We start from the raw sequence: 22,015 nt of genomic DNA, 5'->3' as shown, positions 1-22,015 counted from the left end.
TGTATCTCTCCCTCTATGGTCTTATAACATGCCCATCATCATAGCATCTGAGAGCACTGTATATACTAGCTATGTGTGTGCAGGTGATAAGCTATACCTGGTGTGTTCTGTGCAGGTAAAAGATGACACAGTTCACTAAAAATGGGCTTTGAGAGACATTTCAGAACTAGAAGGAAGGAAGTATGATCCAGTGGTTAGGGTGATAGCCTGGAATTTTGGAGACCTGCATTCAGATCCCTTCTCTGCCACCAACCTCCTGTGTCACCTTGAGCGAGTCACTTGGTTTCTCTGTGCCTGGATCCCCTGCCTGTCCAGTGGGGAGAATAGTTCTGCCCTACCTCATGTTGTGAGGATAAACACATTGACGATTGTAAGGTGCTCAAATACTAAGGTAATGGGGGCCATTTAATTACCTAGGCAGACACTGGTGAATATCTTGTAGGGAACAGTCCTGCCTTGATTGTTGGCAGGTGGATGGAGAACAAGTTCACTTTGTTTCAGAGTAACAGCCGTGTTAGTCTGTATTCGCAAAAAGAAAAGGAGTACTTGTGGCACCTTAGAGACTAACCAATTTATTTGAGCATAAGCTTTCGTGAGCTACAGCTCACTTCATCGGATGAAGTGAGCTGTAGCTCACGAAAGCTTATGCTCAAATAAATTGGTTAGTCTCTAAGGTGCCACAAGTCCTCCTTTTCTTTTTAAGTTCACTTTGTGTTTGTTGCTAAGAGATGGTTTCCAGCGTGAGGAAGCTTGTTTTGCAGCTCCCCATCTTTCTGGTGAAGTCTGAGCTGCTTCCTGTGTGTGTTTGTTCTGTGAGTGTAGCATTTGCTTTGCATGATATGAAGGACGCGGAACAGTCTCTTGACTTTTCCAGATGTTGATTGTCCTGCTTTGATGTTTGTTCCTGCTGCTTTAGTTGTTTGTGTCTGAATGGCAGATGAGGTATGTGACTTGTTAAACAAATGATGAAAACAGCATCAGGGAGCTTTGAAATCTCGTATGTTTAATTAATGAACTTTGCTCACTCAATAAAAAGTATGTACTTGATTCATTTTTAAATAGTGTGTTCTGCTCAGTAGTGAACTGTTCTGATTTAATTTCAAATGTTTACTAGTACATTTGGTATTTTTCCACATAAACCTTAAAAAAACAGGTTTCAGAGGAGCAGCCGTGTTAGTCTGTATCCGCAAAAAGAACAGGAGGACTTGTGGCACCTTAGAGACGAACAAATTTATTAGAGCATAAGCTTTCATGGGCTATAGCCCACTTCATCGGATGCATAGAATGGAACATATAATAAGAAGATATATATATACACACACATACAGAGAACTAGGAAGTTGCCATACAAACTGTAAGAGGCTAATTAATTAAGATGAGCTATTATCAGCAGGAGAAAAAAAACTTTCGTAGTGATAAATCAAGATGGCCCATTTAGACAGTTGACAAGAAGGTGTGAGGATACTTAACAAAAAAAACAGGAAAATCACCAAGTCCTCACACAGCCCTTGCAACCTACGTTTATGATTTTGTCTTTGCATTTTCTCACCCACATCCACTGCCTGCGTGCCTCCACACAAAACGTGCAGCCTTAACTCTGATCGCATGTTGTGATTATTTATTATTTGTATTGCTGTGACTCCTAAGGGCCCCACTCAGAGTCCAGGTCTCCACCATACTAGGTGCTGCACATGCAAAAAAGACAGCCGATGTCCTGACAAGCTTAAAATCGAAGTACAGATGATCTAAATACAGACATCAGCTACTAAAAATACCCTACTCTTCATAATTCCATCACCTAAATAATTCAACTCCTATGACTTCCAAAACTAACAAACTCTTATGCAAACTATTTCCACTGCTATTGACAGTTATCCAGCATGACTCAGTTCAGCATAACCATCAGCTAAAAATCTACACATTGTCCATCAACTTCAGTACAAAACCAGTTCAACACTGAAAAACCGGGACACCTCAATTTCTAGCCACTCCACCTGGTTGGAGTTGAAAGTCACATGTTTGGTGTGGAGGTGGAGGGAGAAGCCATGTTTTGTGGGTGGTGGGTGTGGGCAAGGTCAGGTAGAGAAGAGGAAAATAATGGGTGTGGGTTGCAAGAGATGGGTGAGGACTTTACCAGTGATTTCATGGGGTTTTGGATGGCTGTGTTGATGCTACGTGCACTTGAGTAACTGTGGAGAAGGAGGAAGTATTTTTTTCATAATTATCAGTAATTCAGTTTCTGCGTGGCATTAGCCTGTCTGACTGGAGTTAAGTTCAAGGGGCCTATTATGGGGGAAGCAAACAGGAAATGAAACAATGGCAAAGATAAGGAAACAAATGGGTCGGAGGAAGCTGTTAATTGGGGAACACCTTTGCCTGGCTCCCACCAGGCTAGCATAGTTTACTCCTTCCAAGGCTGAAGGCCAAGGATCAAAGGTTTCAGAGTAACAGCCGTGTTAATCTGTATCCGCAGAAAGAAAAGGAGTACTTGGGGCACCTTAGAGACTAACAAATTTATTTGAGCATAAGCTTTCGTGAGTTTGTAACTCACGAAAGCTTATTATGCTCAAATAAATTTGTTAGTCTCTAAGGTGCCCCAAGTACTCCTTTTCTTTTTAAGGATCAAAGGGGCTCCTAAACCTTAAAGATGCTGACCTAGGGAGGAAGGGGGACTGAGTGGCTAGAGATGAGCCTCTGGCAGAGAGAACAAGACAGAAGCTGCAGAAGGGAAGTGTGTCTCACTCATCCCAAAAAGAACAGGAGTACTTGATGAAGTGAGCTGTAGCTCACAAAAGCTTATGCTCTAATAAATTTGTTAGTCTCTAAGGTGCCACAAGTACTCCTGTTCTTTTTGCAGATACAGACTAACACGGCTGCTACTCTGAAAATCACTCATCCCAGAGATGGACGTATCTGGGCTGAGGAGAACTTTCAAAAGCTTGAAAGGTCAAGATTTAGGTGCAGGACTGTAGGTAATACCCATGCATCTAGACCTATGTACCTTGGGTGAATAAATAATGCTTTGTTTTGAAGAGGCTGTTTTTTAGAGTCAATTTAATCAGCTGCTGCTCACATGTGCCCAGAGGAAACAGCTTACGGGTGCCTGGGCCTGTCAGATAAACGCAGTTGGTAAACACAGGGCTGCTGTGCAGAGATCCAGTCTAAGAGTGGTTGGACCACCTGGTACCACCTAGAGTGAGGTGCAGGAAGCCAGGCCTGTCCCCTGATGGCGGTGCTCAAGGGAGCCTCAAAGGGGCAGCACACCCGATGACTGCGACAGCAATTTGAACTGGGTTTTAATGATTTTTGTTTGGGGGGAATCTAATAAGGATAATGCCCTCCTACCCCCATACGGTTTGGATATTCACCTTGTCACCCTGCTGTTTCTTTGGGTTCCTGCATGGGCTTATTGATCAGAGAGGCAGTGGGGTAACTAATGAGTCCTACAGCTGGAACTTGGTTTGAGCTCCAATGAAACGCCCTCCTTTCCACTACACTGCTCAGAGTGATGGCAGGATCCTCCGTAATATACCCGCTGCTACGGCCCAGCTACTTCTGAAGCAGTAAAACCACCCTTTCTAGCCTCCAAAAGGCTTATTGGAATTGAAAAGGAGCTTCTCAGCCACACTCCAGCTTATTAAATCAGCCACACCACTGCTGCATTGAATCTAATTTCTGCCTTGCTGAAGGTCTCTTGTGGCATAATTAATAAGCGTCCCTTATGTGTGGATTCTGCTTTATGGGAGATGCTCTTGACTATGTGGGTGATGACAGAGTTTTCACCTTTAACTACCTTTACAAATCTCTGGATCCCAGCTTCTTTCTTAGTGTCATTTGGATTTAATATTTATTTACGCTCAGAGTGGGAGCTGAATTCTGGCTACAGGCAAAGCACTGCTTGGGCTGGTGGACTGTGATCTTCTCCCTCCCTCCTTCATCGGTTAATAGCTTCCCCTTTGAACTGTAGAAGCCTAGAAGTTAGAGAAAGCCTAGTGGGAAACTGTGACCTAGAACATGAGTAAAAGGAGAGATGTATCTTCTTATTCTTTCCCCTTATTTTACAACCTGTTGGATCAGGGGGTTGTCTACACTGGCACTGGGGGTGTACTTTCCAGCTCAAATAGATGTACCTGCACTTGCTCTATTTTTAGCGCACTAGCAGGATCGAAGTGTAGCGGCAGCAGCATGATCAGCCACCCCAAGTAAGATCCTGTGTGAGACCTTAGGTACATAGTGGGGTGACTAGCCCATCCCATTACTTGCACTGCCATGACTACACTTGTATTTTTAGCAGACTGGCTCAATCAGAGCTAGCATGGGCATGTCTCCTCAAACTGGAAATTACACCTTCCATCTCCAGTAGAGACATCCCTTAGGGACAGAGTTCCATCAGGGAGCCCTGTGATAATATGCTACACCCTGGTCACTAAGCAGCCTTTGTCTTAAGTAAAAATGGGTGTAAGCCAGACTCCCAGACCTGACATCCACTGAACTTTGGATCCAGATTCAAGCACTGCATCTCAGCTCCTCTCTAGGCTGAAGGTCTTTCACCTCATGCTTCCCAGTCTCATGGTTTTTCAGTGGTAAACTGGGAGTGAAGGGATAAAGGGCAGAATATGCCCAGAACTTCTGATCTCACTGACACCATTTCAAATCTGGAGTGACTCCACTAAGTCAACAGATTTACCCCAGCACAACTGAGATTAGTATCTGTTGCTGCATTTTCCCTGACCACCTAATCCTCCTGCAATGAAATGTTCTAGATAAAGCTGTGAAAAACGATTCACTAAAAACCAGAGTTAGGCTGCTGCCTGTGTCTTAGAAGGCAGCATTTACAGGAAAGGATTAAAATAAATAAATATGTATGGCTTGTAAGTAATATGTAAAGTGATGAAAGTCCATAAATATTTGACGGGTTTAAGCACCAACGAGGGAGGGTACCACATAGGAATTTAAGGGAGATAACAGAGGAATAGGATGAAATTATGATCATGGGATCTTTTGGACTGTGGAATAATCTCCCAAGGGAAGTAGTGGAAGCATCATCATGTGAAACATTTAAAACTAAAGAGAAAACTAACAGTCGTTTGATAAACAATCCTGCATTGGGGTGAAAGTGGGCTGGTACTGGCCAGTACGGCGTACCAGTAAGAAGCTGGTACTGGCCCGCACCCAGCTGGCAGCGCCCCTTTTGCACCTCCTCCCCCCCCGCCCACCGACAGAGGGGGCAAAAGGGGCAGTTGCCCCGGGCCCGGCAATTTAAAAGGGCCTGGGGCTCCTGACCGCTGCTACTGTGGCAGCGGCCAGAGCCCCGGGCCCTTTTAAATCACTGCCGGAGCCCCAGGCAGTGCAGGCCAGGCAGCGCAGATGGGCTGGTTGGGGGAGGCTGACCCCCAGCCCTGCCCCTTCTGTCCGAGGCCCCACCCCTTCCAGGTAAGAATTTAATATTACTTTCACCCCTGTCCTGCATGGACAGGGAGCTGATCTGAAAGACCTAGTGGGATTTTTCCATCAATAATTTACATGATTCCAGGAAGATTGGAGCCTTCCTTCTCCCAAGAAGGGATCACTGTGTGATGTAGAGAAGAAACCAGGCTATAAAAAGCACCAGCGCATTGCCTAGTTCTCTTTACTCCTCTCTAAGTTTGAAATGAAAGCTGCTAGCACCTTTTATAAAAAGCCTTTCAAAAGGACCTGGTCTCTCCAGCAAACTCTCCACATATTGACCTTGATGAGGTTTAAACAGTCTTCACCAACCCTTTAATACATCTGTGAAATAATGTGACAGAGGCCCTAGGACCTGGGAGAGGCGAAGAGCAGACGCTACCATGATATCCAGTGTGGCTAATGCCTTGCTTATCTAATTTACTGTATTTAAAAGGCCTGATTTTTGCTGAGAACTGCAGCTCCCATTGACTTCAAGGAGAAGGCATCATGCTATACGTTAATCATCCCCAGGCCGTCACCAGCAGGAGAAGCACATACAGGGTGCCCAGAGAGCAAGTGGGAAAAATCGTGACGGGGGTGGGGGGGGTAAGTGGCACCTATATGAGACAAAGCCCCAAATATCAGGACTGTCCCTATAAAATCGGGACGTCTGGTCACCCTAAGCACATAGCATGGTTATCATTGTGGATGATGGGTTAGTTCCTTCAGTGGTGGCAGTGCAGGGCTGTGCAAGTTCCTTGAGCTCACTCATCAGGAAGTATCAGAACATAAGAACAGCCATATGGGTCAGACCAAAGGTCCATCTAGCCCAGTATCCTGTCTTCTGACAGTGGCCAATGCCAGGTGCCCCAGAGGGAATGAACAGAACAGGTAATCACCGAGTGATCCACCCCCTGTCACTCATTCCCAGCTTCTGGCAAACAGAGGCTAGGGACACCATCCCTGTCCATCCTGGCTAATAGCCATTGATGCACCATTCACCCTGTATTAAAGTGTGTAAAGTTGCACTGTGCATTTTTGCTGAGCACCTCTGCAAACTTGCCCATGTGTCAAGTCTCCTAAAGAGCGTGAAGGACTCTTGGTGACTTCACTTTGCAGTCTTTTTTCAAGAGCAAGACTCCATCACACCAGGGGACTGGGGTCAAAGCAAGCAAGGCAATTCTAGGATGTAGGAGCAAGCAGAACTGCGCAAATAACGCAGGCAAGATGAATATTTCAGCAAATCCTTGCTTATATGTGGTAGCTCTCTCTCCATACCCCCAAATGCTCCCTCTTCCATCCCCTCACCCCCACCTTCCAGCAAGGCTAGTCAGTAGTTCTCCTTCTGGAAAGATGTGTAACAATGCAGGATCTAGACTCCACATAATAGTTTAGGCTCCTGAGGGCTGTAATACTTTGGTCTAATTTTGGTTGTTGGCAGGGCTGTAACCAGGATGGGGCGAGCAGGGCGCAAAGCTGAGGGGGCAGGAAAAAACGGTAGGGGATGCAAATATGCTTGTTCACCCCAGGCGCTAAAATGCCTAGTTACGGCTCCGGTTGTTGGGTTTAGTGTGTGGGTGCTGGTAGCCTGTGATATTCAGGATGTCGGAGTAGATGACTTGGTGGTTCCTTCTGGCCTTAAATTACATGACTATGATTCTTGGCTGAAACTCATGTGCCCAAGGCCCCATTCAGACATGGTTGAGTTTGTCATCTGCTCCTCTTGCTGTTCTGGGTTTGGACTCTAAGTTATTATATTCTGATCAGACGTTAGGGAACAGTCCTGCTCTGGCCATGGGGGAGGATAAAATGGCCTAATGCTTATTTTCCTTTTCTAATGTCAGTGGGCGAAATCCTTGCAATCCTCCTTCAGTCCTTACTCAGGCAAAACACACAACATTTTGCAATGGTGCTTTTGCTGGAGTAAAGAAGGCAGGATTAGACCCTCTCATTTTAGGAATAACAATTTTAAAAAAGAATAGTGGCCTGATTTATTTAAAAAACAACAACATGCATGCGGCTGTACACTGAGTTTGTGCATTTAGTTACAGCCATTGCATTGTCGTCTCTCTGGCTATTTGCATTTGCAATAGTAGTGGTTGAGTGGGCAAATTAGACACACAATTGCATAATTTGGAAAATCAAACCCATGTTATAGAATTTGTGTGGTGATGACGTCTCTTCCATTTTCAGCCCCTTCAGCTGAGCGTCTTGAAAGGCTTGTCATTAAAATGGCTGTCTCTGTATGTTAGATAAAAATTCTGAGCAAGGTGGCTTACTGGCTCGTGTATTTTGGGATTTCTCGCCTCAAAGACAAGTTGTCCAAATCACAGGGCTTTAGAGCTTGTGGCATTTCTGTGACCCACTATTGTGCTCCTCACTTTTGAGGCATCACTTGCTTAGTTTCATCCTCCAGACATTTCACAGATGTAGCTTTTTTCTGCACCAACTTTCATGAAACTGGCTTTTTAGAACCATTAGGCCAGATTCATCCCTTGTGTAACCCCATTGCAGATATTGGGGTTTTATTAGGGATGCATTTGGCCCCTTTACTCTCACAAAAACTCTTCCAAAGTCTGTAAAATTTGAAGGAAAAATATCAGCAGTCTTTACTGTATTGATGTTTGGTTGTGCCACCTCCTTTCATTTAGCTCAGAAGGTCTCAGCTCCCTGCCCTGAGCAGTTGTCAGTTGGGAGATTCTAACTTTTAATGGACTCATTACCGTTCAGAGCAGGTTTGGTTTCTTAGGGAGGAAAAGATAAAAGTGCAGTGACTGCTCTGTTAAAATAAAATGAAGGGGAAAAAAGTGTGTCTTAGTGTGATCTACACAGACTCTCTCATTAACACTGCTGGATCGGTAATAATAGTATCAATGCCAAAAATAAAAATATATTAACGGGGGGAGGGGGTGCAGGAGTCTGTTCTCCCTTTATTACCCATGCATCACTCCTGTTACATGCAGCGGGAAATCCTCCTAATCTGTTGTTTTATGAGATCTGAGAGGGGAATGCTCATCTAATGGGTGCAAACAGGGGGAAGGGAATCAGGACTCCTGGGTTCTATTCTTAACTCTGCCATTAAATCACTGTGCCAGCTTGCAGAATTCACTGAATCTCCCCAGGCCTTTCCCTGTCTGTAAAACTGGAAATACTGACATGGCTCTTCCCCTCAGAGGTGTTAGGAGAGTTCATTCCTTAATGTTTGAGAAGTGCTGAGACTTCTTTGGATTGAAAGGTACCATTTCAGTGCAAAGTGTTGTTATGACTTTATATGCAACATTAAACAAAATGCCTTGCACACCACTAGATGCGCACGTACCATTTGTAGAGGCGAAGATTCTCAGAGGCACAAATGGCAGTGGGGTGTCTAACTTCCTCTGAAAGTCAATGAGCCCTAGACATCTCACTGCCGTTTGCGTGGGGCACGTCTACACTACAGCGCGACAGCAGCACAGGTACGGTGCCGTAGCCTGCTGCTGTAGCATAGACGCTTCCTACATCAATGGAAGGGGTTTGTCTATTGATGTGGTTAATCCGTCTCTCCGAGAGGCAGTAGCTAGGTTGATTAAATCATTCTTCTGTCAACTGCAGCTACACCAGGGGATAGGTCAACCAAAGGACGGCACTCAGCACACTCCTGAGCGACATAGCTAGATCAATCTCATTTTTAAGTATAGACCAGGCCTGTGCCAGAAAAGGTTTGCCAGGATAGCTATACCAATGTATTTAGACTGGTGACCCTCTGAGCATAGACACAGCTTATATCAAAATAGTGCTTTTCTTAGTATAGCTTATACCAGTTCCCTGTGCGAAATAAACTATACCAATGTAAGAATGACTCACTGGCTGGCACACACTCCTTGTGGCTGGGCGTGGCACTGCAGGCTCTTCTACTATAGAGCCCCCTGCAGACAACCTATCTGGCTTTGTCTAGTGACTCAGCCAGCCCAGCAGCCAGTTGACTTTTAGTCCCAGCCCTTCCAGGGTAACAGAGTCCTATAAAACAATAGTCCAGTGATTTTATGCCAGCCGGTCCTTACATCCGGGCTTTCATGCCACCTTCCTCCCAGCTGGTAGGGAAACCCAGGCCCTCCTTATCCTCTGGGTTCCTCTCCAAGGACCCTGTAGCAAACAGCTAACATCTGCTCCTTCAGATTCCTTGCTGCCTTCCTCAGCCTGTCTCTAGGTCCTTTTCCCCAGCCCCTACCTGGGCTCACTCATTCACAGACCTTCACCCCTCCCCAGGCGCTGCAGAATTCTTTGCAACTCCTGTACTGAACAGTGTCTTCCAGGGCTTTTGCCCTGGAGAACTGGCTCCTGTCTGCTTCTCCCAAGGCCCTCTGTATACACCTCTCTCTTTCCTCCTGAAATTCAACCTCTGGAGTCTTGCTTCTCTGGGGGGTCTTGTTCTTTTGTCAGGGCTCACCACAAGAGCTCACTTCACCCCTGTGGCTTCCCGGTATCTCTCTCAACCCTTTGCCAAAGCTCCCTTCTTGAGACAGGATCTCAAGGCCTACCCTTCTACTGCCCTGAAGGCCTTCCTTTATTAGTGACCATGGCTCCTCTCAGATAGGACTAATTCAAGCTCCTCCACTCTGCCACAGCCAGGCCTAATCTTTAATTGGGCCTGACCCATCCTCCAGGTGTAACTCAGTACACTAACTGCTCTCTGGCTCCACTGAATTCTTTTTGTATCACTGGGGCACGTACGTCCTATTAGGATCAACAAAAGCACTTTTATGCTGGCATAACAACATCTACACTAGGACTTTTGCCAGTGTAGAAATCTCATTAAAAAAAATAAGTCACACTCCAAACCAACATTACTATAATGGCAAAAATGTCTAGTGTACACCTGGCCTAAGTGTGGTAGCATGCACCATGTGCAAGGAACTTTCCAAACACCGAATAAAAGATTGTACGCTATTCATGGCAGGATCTATCATAAGAGAAAAAAAATCAACTCCACATAATAAAGAGGGCACCCTCTGAGGGTCTGAGCCTGCAAAAGCCACCAAGCACAGTGCTTTCTACTCTTAGTAATCCCAATGAAGTCAGTGGGGCTAAAGTACCCACTTAAGTGCTTTCCTAACTCTGAGGCCAGGGCAAGAAGCACTACAATCAATAGTGTGTTTGCAGGATCAGCCCACGTGTTGGCAACATGCTAGTATATTACAAATGACATGTTACAGTACATCACTGACCATTTGTAGAGACAGTAGCAAGCATTTAGCATCTCTCCCCCAAAGTATCTTCCATACATCAGTGGACTGAAAACAGCTTTACATGTCCAATAAATATTAAAATGCAGAAGAGATGTAGAATTTAATCTTTTGTGGAAATGAAGCCATGTGTAGAGTTAGTGATGAGATTTATTTTAAACCAATGTTTTTAGGAAAGAATACGGAATATGAGCAAGTACCTTTCCCAACCTGCTGTACAACACAGTCCACACACTGTGTGGAAGCCAAACTCACCCTCTGCCTGGTATTTGATTTCAAACACAGAAATTAATAAGATCATATAAAGTGTTGCTCACACCTTTTCCCTAGACTTCGCTACTCCCAGGATTCCTCCTTCTGGCTTGCTCAGCCTACACCTTAGATCCTCTCTTTCTAGAGAATCTCCTCTCCACCTCCCTAACATCCAGGGGAGGTAAGAGACACCTGCATCACTGAGTCAGAAGGGCCCACTTAGCATTTCCCAGCGGGATCAACACCTGCGAAGGAGGGTGGGTGTTAGAGGCAGACATGGCCAGCCTGTAACATGGAACCAGTAATTTTTGTTTCCCCCAGGTCTCCTTAAATGACAAATTACATTGAATAGAAACGGCAAGACTCTTTTTTGGGAAAAAATATTTATATTCATTATATATATATATATATATCACACAATGTGTGTGGTTATGATAATCATCATATATACATTGTTGTTTCCACAATGTGTGATATAGGTTTCTAACCTTGGCATGCTAATAAATGGACTTTTTACGGTGCTTATGGATGTCACTAATCCCTCCCCTACTAAAGATACCATTGTTTCCATAGTAACTAGTCTACTTCAAAGAGGAAAAAAGGCAGAGGAGACTAAAAATTGATCAAAAACAAGACAAATGCTGCGTGTAGCATAAATAGACTGTCAGGGTGGGAGGCTGGGGGTTTGCGTTACCACTTGTTTAGGAGGAGAGCCTTATTTACACTCCCCATGCTTGTGGCCCTACAGTAAGCTGACATTTGAACTCAGCTCTCCATCGGTGAAGGCTAGCGCACTAACCCATTGCCCCAGAAGCAGAGGACAAGGCAGGTCTCTCCAAATATAAAAACTGTTTCTGGAACAGACATGGCAAAATCAAAGACCAGAGTCCCAAGAGCCCCAGAATGTGAGAAAGCTTGTACACAAGTCTGAATTTTGCAGGAGACCTGCTAGCCTATAATAGTCTAATCCAGCGGTCCTCAAACTGTGGGTCGCGACCCCAAAGTGGGTCACAAGTTCGTTTTAATGGGGCCTCCAGGGCCACCATTAGACTCCGTGCCGCCCGGGGCTGAAGCCGAAGCCCAATCAACTTAGCTTTGTGTGGCCCCTTGCTGTATGTGGCCTCAGGCAATTGACCTGCTTACCACCCCCTAATGCCAGCCCTGATTCTAGACTCTATAATCTAGAGTCACACAGGGTACTGGGGTCGTGTAGTAATTTTTGTTGTTAGAAGTGGGCTGCAGTGCAATGAAGTTTGAGAGCCACTGGTCTAATCCAATATCTAAAATTATCTGTCTCTCTATGTATATATACACTGCACCCCTCAACACGGCATCTGAGTGCCTGCATCTTAGCGTCCACAAATTCTGGGCAACTTTGGATCAGGATCAAACTCTGAACTTGGCATCTGCCTTCTGTCTCTATAATAGGCCAATCCAAACCCCCAGAACGGAACAGTCCCTGAACTTGAGAGTAGTCAGTGACTAGATCTGAACTCTGTTAGTCAGGCCTGTCTCTAATGATGGGGAGCCAATACGTATGTGAAGAATTAACAATCCTCTTAGACAAGACCAAGGCAGCCATAAGCTTGTTTTGCTGTCCTGTGTATTGTACTGCGTATTTCTACAGGACATTGAAGTTATCCATTATGAGGTATTGGGGAAGGAAGCTGGGTGGGACCCGATTTAAGTAATAAGCAGTGTATGTGGGAACTAGAACATTGCTGACCTACTTACTGGTCTATTGCATTTCTGATGCACCCATATCTGGAGTATCTAGGTGCCAAGTAAAAGGTTAATATTGTTCTGTGTGATGTAGAAGCAATGTTTTCCTTTCCCCCCATACAGTTGGCCATGGGCAGAGTGAAGGTGACCGCATGGTCGTGTCAGATTTCCATGTTTTCATCAGAGACAGCTTGCAGCACATTGACCTCATGAAGAAGGATCACCCAGACCTCCCCGTTTTCATTCTGGGGCATTCCATGGTAAGCACGCTACACCGTACACCTTAATAGTCATCATTACATCTGCCACAGCATTATGGATCCCATTCTGGGGGATGAGAATCACACAACCTACTATAAGAAAAGCAAAGTAACAAACAGTAGAACCTCAGAGTTACGAAAACCAGAGTTACGAAATGACCGGTCATTGACACACCTCATTTGGAACCAGAAATATGCAATCAGGCTGCAGCAGAGACAAAAAAAGCCAAGTACACTACTGTGTTAAATGTAAATGATTTTAAAAATAAAGGGAAAGTTTGTTTCTGTGCTTGTTTCATTTAAATTAAGAGGGTTAAAAGCAGCATTTTTCTTCCACAGAGTAAAGTTTCAAAGCTGTATTAAGTCAATGTTTAGTTGTAAACTTTTGAAAAAACAACCCAAACATTTCGTTCAGCGTTACGAATATTTCAGAGTTACGAACCACCTCTGTTCCCGAGGTGTTCGTAACACTGAGGTTCTACTGTACAAGCTTCCCCTCCACTGCCTCACCCCTAGAGGGGACTTCAGTCTCTGTGACCCATTCAGTCCTTGGCCTTTCTGCTGAGATCAGGATGCTAGTGCCATTTGCAACAGTGGGCTAATTAGTGATGTGCATCCCTACCAACCCACTAGGAACCAGACTGAGTTGGCGCACTGAACAACTGGCAGATGGTAACTTCTTTCATTCACCAACAACCAGGCTTGTATTTGAACCGGTAACCAGGAGGTTATACACTCTGGCCTTGTGAGTGGATTGGGAATAAAATATGGCGACACACTGTAGTCTCATTCAGTTACACAACTGTAGTGGACAGTGTTTCAGGGATCAGGGATGAAAAACTAAAAGGAGGATTGGTTTTGTGAGCAGATTTTAAGTGTGATTCTGACAGCACAGGCCAAATCCCGTGGATTCAGTTAGGCAATATTCCTATTGGTGTCACGGTCATTGTCCCTGCGTACAAAATATGAATAAGCACTTCAGGATTTAACCCCATGTTCCGATAAACAAGAATTCTGATCTAAAGCGCATGGCATGCTTTTAAGAGTTCACTGTGCTCTAAGCCTGTGTAACAAGGAGCTAATTTCCAAGTACCAAGCCAAATAAGGTCATTGAGATTCTTTTTGCTGCTGCTCCATTTAAACAAGCCAGTGGTTCTTCAGCAGCATGTAAGTTCGCCAAGCATTTTCCTTAACAACTAATCCTCTGTGATCTTTACTGAGCAAGCGAGCCAAGCACCCCAATTCCTACAGTTCTCACACAGTTTCTGCAATCCTGCCAGCACTTGACTTGAAACTACATGGGAATGTGCCTCTGTTTAACTTGCCGCCCATGAGTAGGTTGCTGATTGTAGAGTTCTGTGAACTGTTTGCTCGGGGGGGGGGAGGGGGGGGGAATGAAGAAAGAGACATTTGCCAGAGGATAATTTTGGGCCTACGGTAATTATCCAAACTTTTATGGTTTCCATTCCCAGGTGACAATACTTTGTTACCCATAGATATCAGTATAACTCGGAAATACTGGGTACAAACTACTGCCTGCTTTTCCACTACCGTTGTGTCCCATTCCCGCTCATCTCCACACCTTCTGTCATGCAGCCACCTCTCTGATCCACTCCACCAAGTCCCCACCTTCTCCTCCTTCAGGTCTCACGGGAAATTTATATTACTTCCAAGAGACCTTTAATTTTTAGACCTCCCAACAGAGGCTTGTTCAAGCCCTGAACCTGCAAACACTTTATGCACATGAATAATCCAGTTAAATTCATGGGACTGCTCATGTGCATATAGTTAAGCACATGCATAAGGGTTTGCAGTACTGAAGCCTAGATCACAAAATCCTACTCCACCCTCCAAAAGCCAGCCATCCCACCCCAAAAAAACCCCACAACAAATCTACCCCTTTGCTTCTAGTTACTCCATCTTTTGCTTGCACAAAGTGTCTAGCCAGCTCCCTGGAGCAGAGAACTTTGTTTTGAACCTGCCAGTAAAGTGCCCAGCACACAACCATGCTGTACAAAATGTAAAGAATGATCATCTGTATTTGTGCTCAGGCTGCCTTTCACTTTTGTATTGCAGGGAGGAGCCATCTCCATCCTAACTGCCTGCCAGAGACCAAACGAATTTTCAGGCCTGGTGTTAATTTCTCCTTTAGTTGTAGCAAGCCCAGAGGCAGCGACGCCTATCAAGGTAATAGCAATGGATGTAAAAACACACACACACACACACACACACACACACACACACAAAACAGGAAAGAGAGGGACCACATTGTTCTTCTTGTGATCAGATCATTTTAAAGAAGCAACTATGAAAGAAATCCTGTCTCTAACTGCAGGTGTCCTACCTAGATCCCCATTCTTTGCATCACGTGGGATCCAGCCATCACTTTCTTCCTCCATCAGCCCCTGTTTCTAAGCAAATGCTGTTTATTCAAAAAGGAGAATTTACTGTGGCCTCTGGTTCAGGAAGTTTGGTTTTTTTATTAGTCAAATCAGAAAAGGGAAGAGGGATTAAAAAAATCTAGATGATTAAATTCTTCCTGCGCTGGAGCAGGAGAAGAGTCTGTGATGAGAACAGAGCATGCAGAGGCAAATGACTGGAGGCCCAAACCTGCAAGGCACTATGTACCCTCAGCACCCAATGAAGTCAGTGAAAAAGGAGGGCTCCCCATAGGGCACACAGCACCTTGCACAGTAAGGCTCTAATGCTCTAGATGGAAACAAAGAAAAACAAACAATCAGGTAATTTGTCTGCTCTTCTCCTCAGGAAGGGCTGAAAGTCAGTAGCTTTAACAGTGGTGCGTATAGCCCCTTTGAGCTGTTTTACTTGTCATGCCCGAACCTGCTCCCTGGTGACGGAGCAAGGGCCATCACGCTCATCCTCTTGTGGCAAGAAGAGTTTGGCGTGGCCTGGGTAAATTATGATCAGATGGAACATAAGAGAGGCCCAGATCCCGCAGTCGTTGCTGCCACAGAACAGAGCTTAACCAGCCACAGGCATGTTAGAAGAGGTGTACAGAACAGTACTGCACCTGGGGTAGCACCTGGAGGCATTCTGGCTGTGGAGGACAGAGTCAGGCAGAACAGCTCAAGGGGTGCTGGGGGAGCATATGCAGGAGTGGCAGCCACCATGCATTTTAAAAATGCAGCCTGTGTTCTCCCCGTGCCCTGTGACTCCCTCCCACAGAGAATGAAAGCACCCGGCTACTCATTGCACAAATGCACTTTCCTCCCTTCTTGCTCACCCAAGTAAGAGCAGCCAGAAATTGGCCCTGTGTTTTCAATTATGTGCAGGATGTAAACAGCAAGAAGGCAAGGGATTATTTCTGGTGGCACGAGGAGATGGAACCAGGGGGAATCGTATAGAAGTATGAAAAGAAAAATATAAGATGAATAATAGAAAGCATGTCCCTAGTAAGCCCTGGAATCTGTTTGTGTCTGAAGGGAACTGGTAAAGGTTGCATTGCTTGAAACATTTACAACTAGATGGAATAAATCCCTAAAAAATGTTCTGTAAGAAACAAACAAACAATCCTGCACTGGCCTCCCAGGAGAGGATTAGATGGGACCCAATGAGATTTTTCCATCTCTAATTTGTCTGACCTTTGTTACCATTCTCCATTCCACTTGGCCTTTACTGACCAGGTCCATTTACTTTTCTTTGTGGCTGGATGTCAGCTGGTCCCAATAAACTTCTTGTTACAACTTCTCTGATCACTCAGGTCTTATTTTCACACACTAAAATTGCCCTGGTTTGCTTAACTTCAACTAAATCATTTTAAAAACAGATTTAGTTGAACTGGGGTAAAACCCTGTGTAGACACTCTTATTTTGGTTTAAGAGTGGTTTATTTCAGTTTAGCTTAAACCTGTTCCTAATCAATTTAAGATGGCTCAATATAAGACCAGTATATATTGGTTTAGGCATTCCCACAAAGCCTTTTGCACCAGGTTAACAAAATCAGTTTTAAATCACACTTCTAGTTAAAAACCCATACAGATTGGTGTGTAGCAAGCCCTCAGACGTTTTTCCATCTCAGTCTGGGGTCTCTCTCTTACAGACTGGGGTGGACAAGGGTAAGATTGAATGGTTTACCAAACCTGAATGGATGTACTGTTCACTTCTCTTTTGCCCCAGACCAAAACTGCCTGATTATGGTCTTCTCCGTTTTATTGAGTCTGGCCTGCCAACCACTCCCTAAATAATCCATATTGCATCAGCTGCTGCTTCAAACCGGTTAGGAGATAAAATCTTCAGCTATCAAATGTAGCTAGGGTGTTTAACAACACAGTATTTTTAATTAAAAGCCCATTGTGTTATAGACCATCACCATGGCCCTCACAAAATCAATGATGCCACATTGGAACCTTTTGACCCTAGAAGCTCTGGTTTATAACATGAAAGATTATTTTTCCAGTGGCAGTGACCTTGGCTCTTAGAAGCACTGAGCTATAAGCGGTATTGACTGATGTCCCCTACACTAAATTTACAAGGGTAATGTGGCTTTTCACATATCTCTGAAATTCCTTATGAGTACGGTGTCCAAATACCTCCTTATCACTGGCAGTCAGTCATTTTGACCATAAGATTAGTTATATCTGTGCATAAGTAATATTTGTATATATGCACACACAGAGGATGTGTGTGTGCATGCACAAACATACATACACACACAGCCTGATTCTTCTCTCATGCAGTTATAAATGAGGAGTAGCTCCACTGAAGTCAGTGAACTGCACCTGTGTAAAACTGGAGGTACGGGAGATCAGAACCAGGCCCTCTATTTCGGTACTGGTTTGTTGCTATTGACTCAACTTGGCGAGAAATGAGTGAAAGCTTTGAGAACATGTCCAAACCATGTGCCAACCTCAAGACGGGATGCAGAGATAAAGTTTCTTGACACCTTAAATGACTGTCTCTTGGAGCATCTTGTCCTGGAACCCACAAGAGGAGAGGCGATTCTTGTTTTAGTCCTAAGTAGAGCACAGGATCAGGTCCAAGAGGTGAATATACCTGGACCGCTTGGTAATAGTGACCATAATATAATAAAATTTAACATCCCTGTGGTGAGGAAAACACAACAGCGGCCCAACACCATAGCATTTAATTTCAGAAAGGGGAACTACAAAAAATGAGGTAGTTAGTTGAACAGAAATTAAAAGGTCATAGCACCAAAAGTAAAATCCCTGCAAGTTTCATGGAAACTTTTTAAAGACACCATAATAGAGGCTCAACTTAAATGTATACCTCAAATTAAAAAACATAGTAAGAGAACCAAAAAAGAGCCACCATGGCTAAACAACAAAGTAAAAGAAGCAGTGAGAGGCAAAAAAGCACTCTTTAAAACGTGGAAGTTAAATCCTAGTGAGGAAAATAGAAAGGAGCATAAACTCTGGCAAATGAAGTGTAAAAATATAATTAGGAAGGCCAAAAAATAATTTGAAGAACAGCTAACCAAAGACTCAAAAAGTAATAGCAAAAACATTTTTAAGTAAATCAGAAGCAGGAAGCCTGCTAAACGACGAGTGGGGCCACCGGACGATCGAGATGCTAAAGGCGCACTCAAGGATGATAAGGCCATTGCAGAGAAACTAAATGAATTCTTTGCATCGGTCTTCACGGTTGAGGATGTGAGGGAGATTCTCAAACCTAAGTCATTCTTTTTAAGTGACAAATCTGAGGAACTGTCCCAGATTGAGGTGTCATTAGAGGAGGTTTTGGAACAAATTGATAAACTACACAGTAATAAGTCATCAGGACCAGATGGTATTCACCCAAGAGTTCTGAAGGAACTCAAATGTGAAATTGCAGGACTACTAAGTGTAGTCTGTAACCTATCATGTAAATCATCTTCTGTACCAAATGACTGGAGGATAGCTAATGTGACACCAATTTTTAAAAAGGGCTCCAGAGGTGACCCCGGCAATTACAGGCCGGTAAGCCTGACTTCAGTACCAGGCAAACTGGTTGAAACTACAGTAAAGAACAAAAAAAACTGTCAGACACATAGATGAACATAATTTGTTGGGGAATAGTCAACATGGTTTTTGTAAAGGGATATCATGCCTCACCAATCTACTAGAATTCTTTGAGTGGGTCAACAAGCATGTGGACAAGGGGGATCCAGTGGATATAGTGTATTTAGATTTTCAGAAAGCCTTTGACAAGGTCCCTCACCAAAGGCTCTAAAGCAAAGTAAGCAGTCATGGGACCAGAGGGAAGGTTCTCTCATGGATTGGTAACTGGTTAAAAGATAGGAAACAAAGGGTAGGAATAAATGGTCAGTTTTCAGAATGGAGAGAGGTAAATGGTGGTATGCCCCAGGGGTCTGTACTGGGCCCAGTCCTATTTAACATATTCATAAATGATCTGGAAAAAGGGGATTTGCAGATGATACAAAACTACTCAAGATAGTGAAGTCCCAGGCAGACTGCAAAGAGCTACAAAGGATCTCAAAACTGGGTGACTGGGCATCAAAATGGCAGATGAAATTCAATGTTGATAAATGCAAAGTAATGCACATTGAAAAACATAATCCCAACTATACATATAAAATGATGGGGTCTAAATTAGCTGTTACCTCAAGAAAGAGATCTTGGAGTCATTGTGGATAGTTCTCTGAAAACATCCACTCAATGTGCAGCAGCAGTCAAAAAAGCAAACAGAATGTTGGGAATCATTAAGAAAGGGATAGATAATAAGACAGAAAATATCACATTGCTTCTATATAAATCCATGGTACGCCCACATCTTGAATACTACGTGCAAATGTGGTTGCCCTGTCTCAAAAAAGATATATTGGAATTGGAAAAAGTTCAGAAAAGGGCAACAAAAATGATTAGGGGTATGGAACGGCTGTCGTATGAGGAGAGATTAATAAGACTGGGACTTTTCAGTTTGGAATGGTGACGACTAAGGGGGGGGATATGACAGAGGTCTATAAAATCATGACTGGTGTGGAGAAAGTAAATAAGGAAGTGCTATTTACTCCTTCTCATAACACAAGATCTAGGGGCCACCAAATGAAATTAATAGGCAGCAGGTTTAAAATAAACAAAAGGAAGTATTTTTTCCCACACAAAACGCACAGTCAACCTGTGGAACTCCTTGCCAGAGGATGTTGAGAAGACCAAGACTATAACAGGGTTCAAAGAAGAACTAGATACATTCATGGAGGATAGGTCCATCAATGGCTATTAGCCAGGATGGACAAGTATGATGTCCCTAGACTCTGTTTGCCAGAAGCTGGGAATGGGCGACAGGGGATGGATCACTTGGTGATTACCGGTTCTGTTCATTCCCTCTGGGGCACCTGGCATTGGCCACTGTTGGAAGACAGGATACTGAGCTAGATGTACCTTTGGTCTGACCCAGTATGGCCGTTCTTATGTTCTAAAGGTTAGGTAACCACAAGTGTGTGGAGCCATGACAACAAAAAGTGAGCCTCATTAGAGTAGTATGTGCTCGCATGTGGGAAAATTCAGATTTACTCTCTCTTTGCAAGACTCCCATCATGAGGGTATAAATAAGTACACACACACGCGGAGAGAGAGAGAGAGAGCGAGCAGATAATAACAGTGTGTCTTAAATTAAAGAAATTAAAGAAGGCCAGAGAAAATTTGCTCCATCCCTAGATAGGAATCTTACCTGAAATTATGAGCTTGTATTTATACCCATGGTGACAAATTCATTCCTGGTGCAACTTCATTGACCTCAGTGGAAATGAATTTGGCTCATGGGGTTGGAGTACCAATGGGGTATCAGTGTACAAGGTGAAAGTTACATGATTTTACATATCCCCTAGGAATGGGGTTTCCTTGACATTTACTATGAGCCTTCACTCCTTGCTACTCTCGGAGAACTCTAATTTCATCCTGGTAATTTTCCTTTGGATAGTATCTTTGATACAAGAGCATCAGATAATCCTATGTAATGGTTTACAGTCTGTGCTTTCAAACACAAGCAGAGTATGCAGATTACAAATTAATCTTGCAGGTAGTATCTGTGGATGCAGTAGGACAGTACAAAGGCCAATTACACATTGTCATCTTTTCTAAGCGGTGACCACTGAATTAGAAGACAGTTATCAGAGAAGAATCTTGCACTGGAGGGATTGGGGAATGTTACTGAAATAAAGGATGTTCTTTCTCATGCTAGTGCTTTCAAGCTCAGGCTGCTGAATGCTTTTGTGTTTGATTCCCAGGAGACAAGCGGGCAATAGATTTCCTTAGTCAATGCAGACACATTTTACCGTTGTTTATTTGCAGACTCCCTGGAGAATGTGCTTAGCAAAGAGAGTCCAGCCTCGGCAAGCACTGTAAATTGCACAAAATATATCACTTAAGTGCTGCAGCTTGAAATCAGAACTGAGTGATGGTAGGAAGGGGCAGCAGCAACAGGGATACTGCCAGCTCCATAAAACAATGACCCTTAGCAGGCTGCTTAAGCCAAGCCTTTCCCACATTGATTTGATCTCTCATCTGCAAGGGGAAGAAATGCAGAGTGTAATGTCAGGGCGGTTGTGAATATTTCATAGTATTGTGCCCATTCTTGTAATTGATGCCGGTGGATATCCAAATTCTTTGGTTTCGTGACAGTTTGGTAAAATAGGGCCAGATCCATAGCTGGTGTCAAATCGGGACACTCTGTTTACTTCAGTGGTGCTATGCCAATTTATGCCAGCAGAGGCTTTGGCTTACGTATTTCTTCTGCTTGCTGCCCAGTTAATTTATTTCATTCATATCCCACAGGTTTTTGCAGCTAAAGTGCTCAACTTTGTTCTACCAAACCTGACGCTGGGAGCTATAGACCCAAATGTGGTTTCCCGGAACAAAAAGGAGGTGAGGATGTTAATATCATTTTTTAAGTCATTGGAACGGCGGTACATAGCCCCACTGCTGGCCCTCTGTAATGGGGCTGAACACCTTGAGCCAAATTCTCTGCTAGTGGAAAGGGGTGAAATGCCCTTACAGCCAATATCTGTGCCCATTTACATCAACAGAAAATTTGGCTCATAAGCTGACTAGTCCAGTCTGGAACCATTCAGTCACTAGTTCAGTGCACTCTGCATCCATGTCCAGTTATGGGCAGGAGATCTAAGATCTGGGCTGTGTGATGGTCACATTGGCAACAA

At 44.1% G+C, this 22,015-nt stretch overlaps 1 protein-coding gene across 3 annotated transcripts in view; it reads left to right on the top strand.

The window, feature by feature from the left end:
- Window positions 1–22,015, top strand: part of MGLL (monoglyceride lipase) — an 83,843-nt gene that overhangs the window by 47,269 nt on the left and 14,559 nt on the right. For all 3 annotated transcript variants that reach the window (XM_074957646.1, XM_074957648.1, XM_074957647.1), the window contains exons 4-6: window positions 12,747–12,883; window positions 14,960–15,070; window positions 21,633–21,722. In XM_074957646.1, coding sequence (XP_074813747.1) covers window positions 12,747–12,883; window positions 14,960–15,070; window positions 21,633–21,722 — 338 coding nt within the window. The remainder of the gene's footprint in view (window positions 1–12,746; window positions 12,884–14,959; window positions 15,071–21,632; window positions 21,723–22,015) is intronic.

Source organism: Natator depressus, chromosome 7, assembly GCF_965152275.1.
Source record: "Natator depressus isolate rNatDep1 chromosome 7, rNatDep2.hap1, whole genome shotgun sequence".
Classification (NCBI taxonomy): Eukaryota; Metazoa; Chordata; order Testudines; family Cheloniidae; genus Natator; species Natator depressus.
The sequence above is the reverse complement of the archived record's forward strand: the minus strand, read 5'-3'. Positions and strand labels throughout refer to the sequence as shown.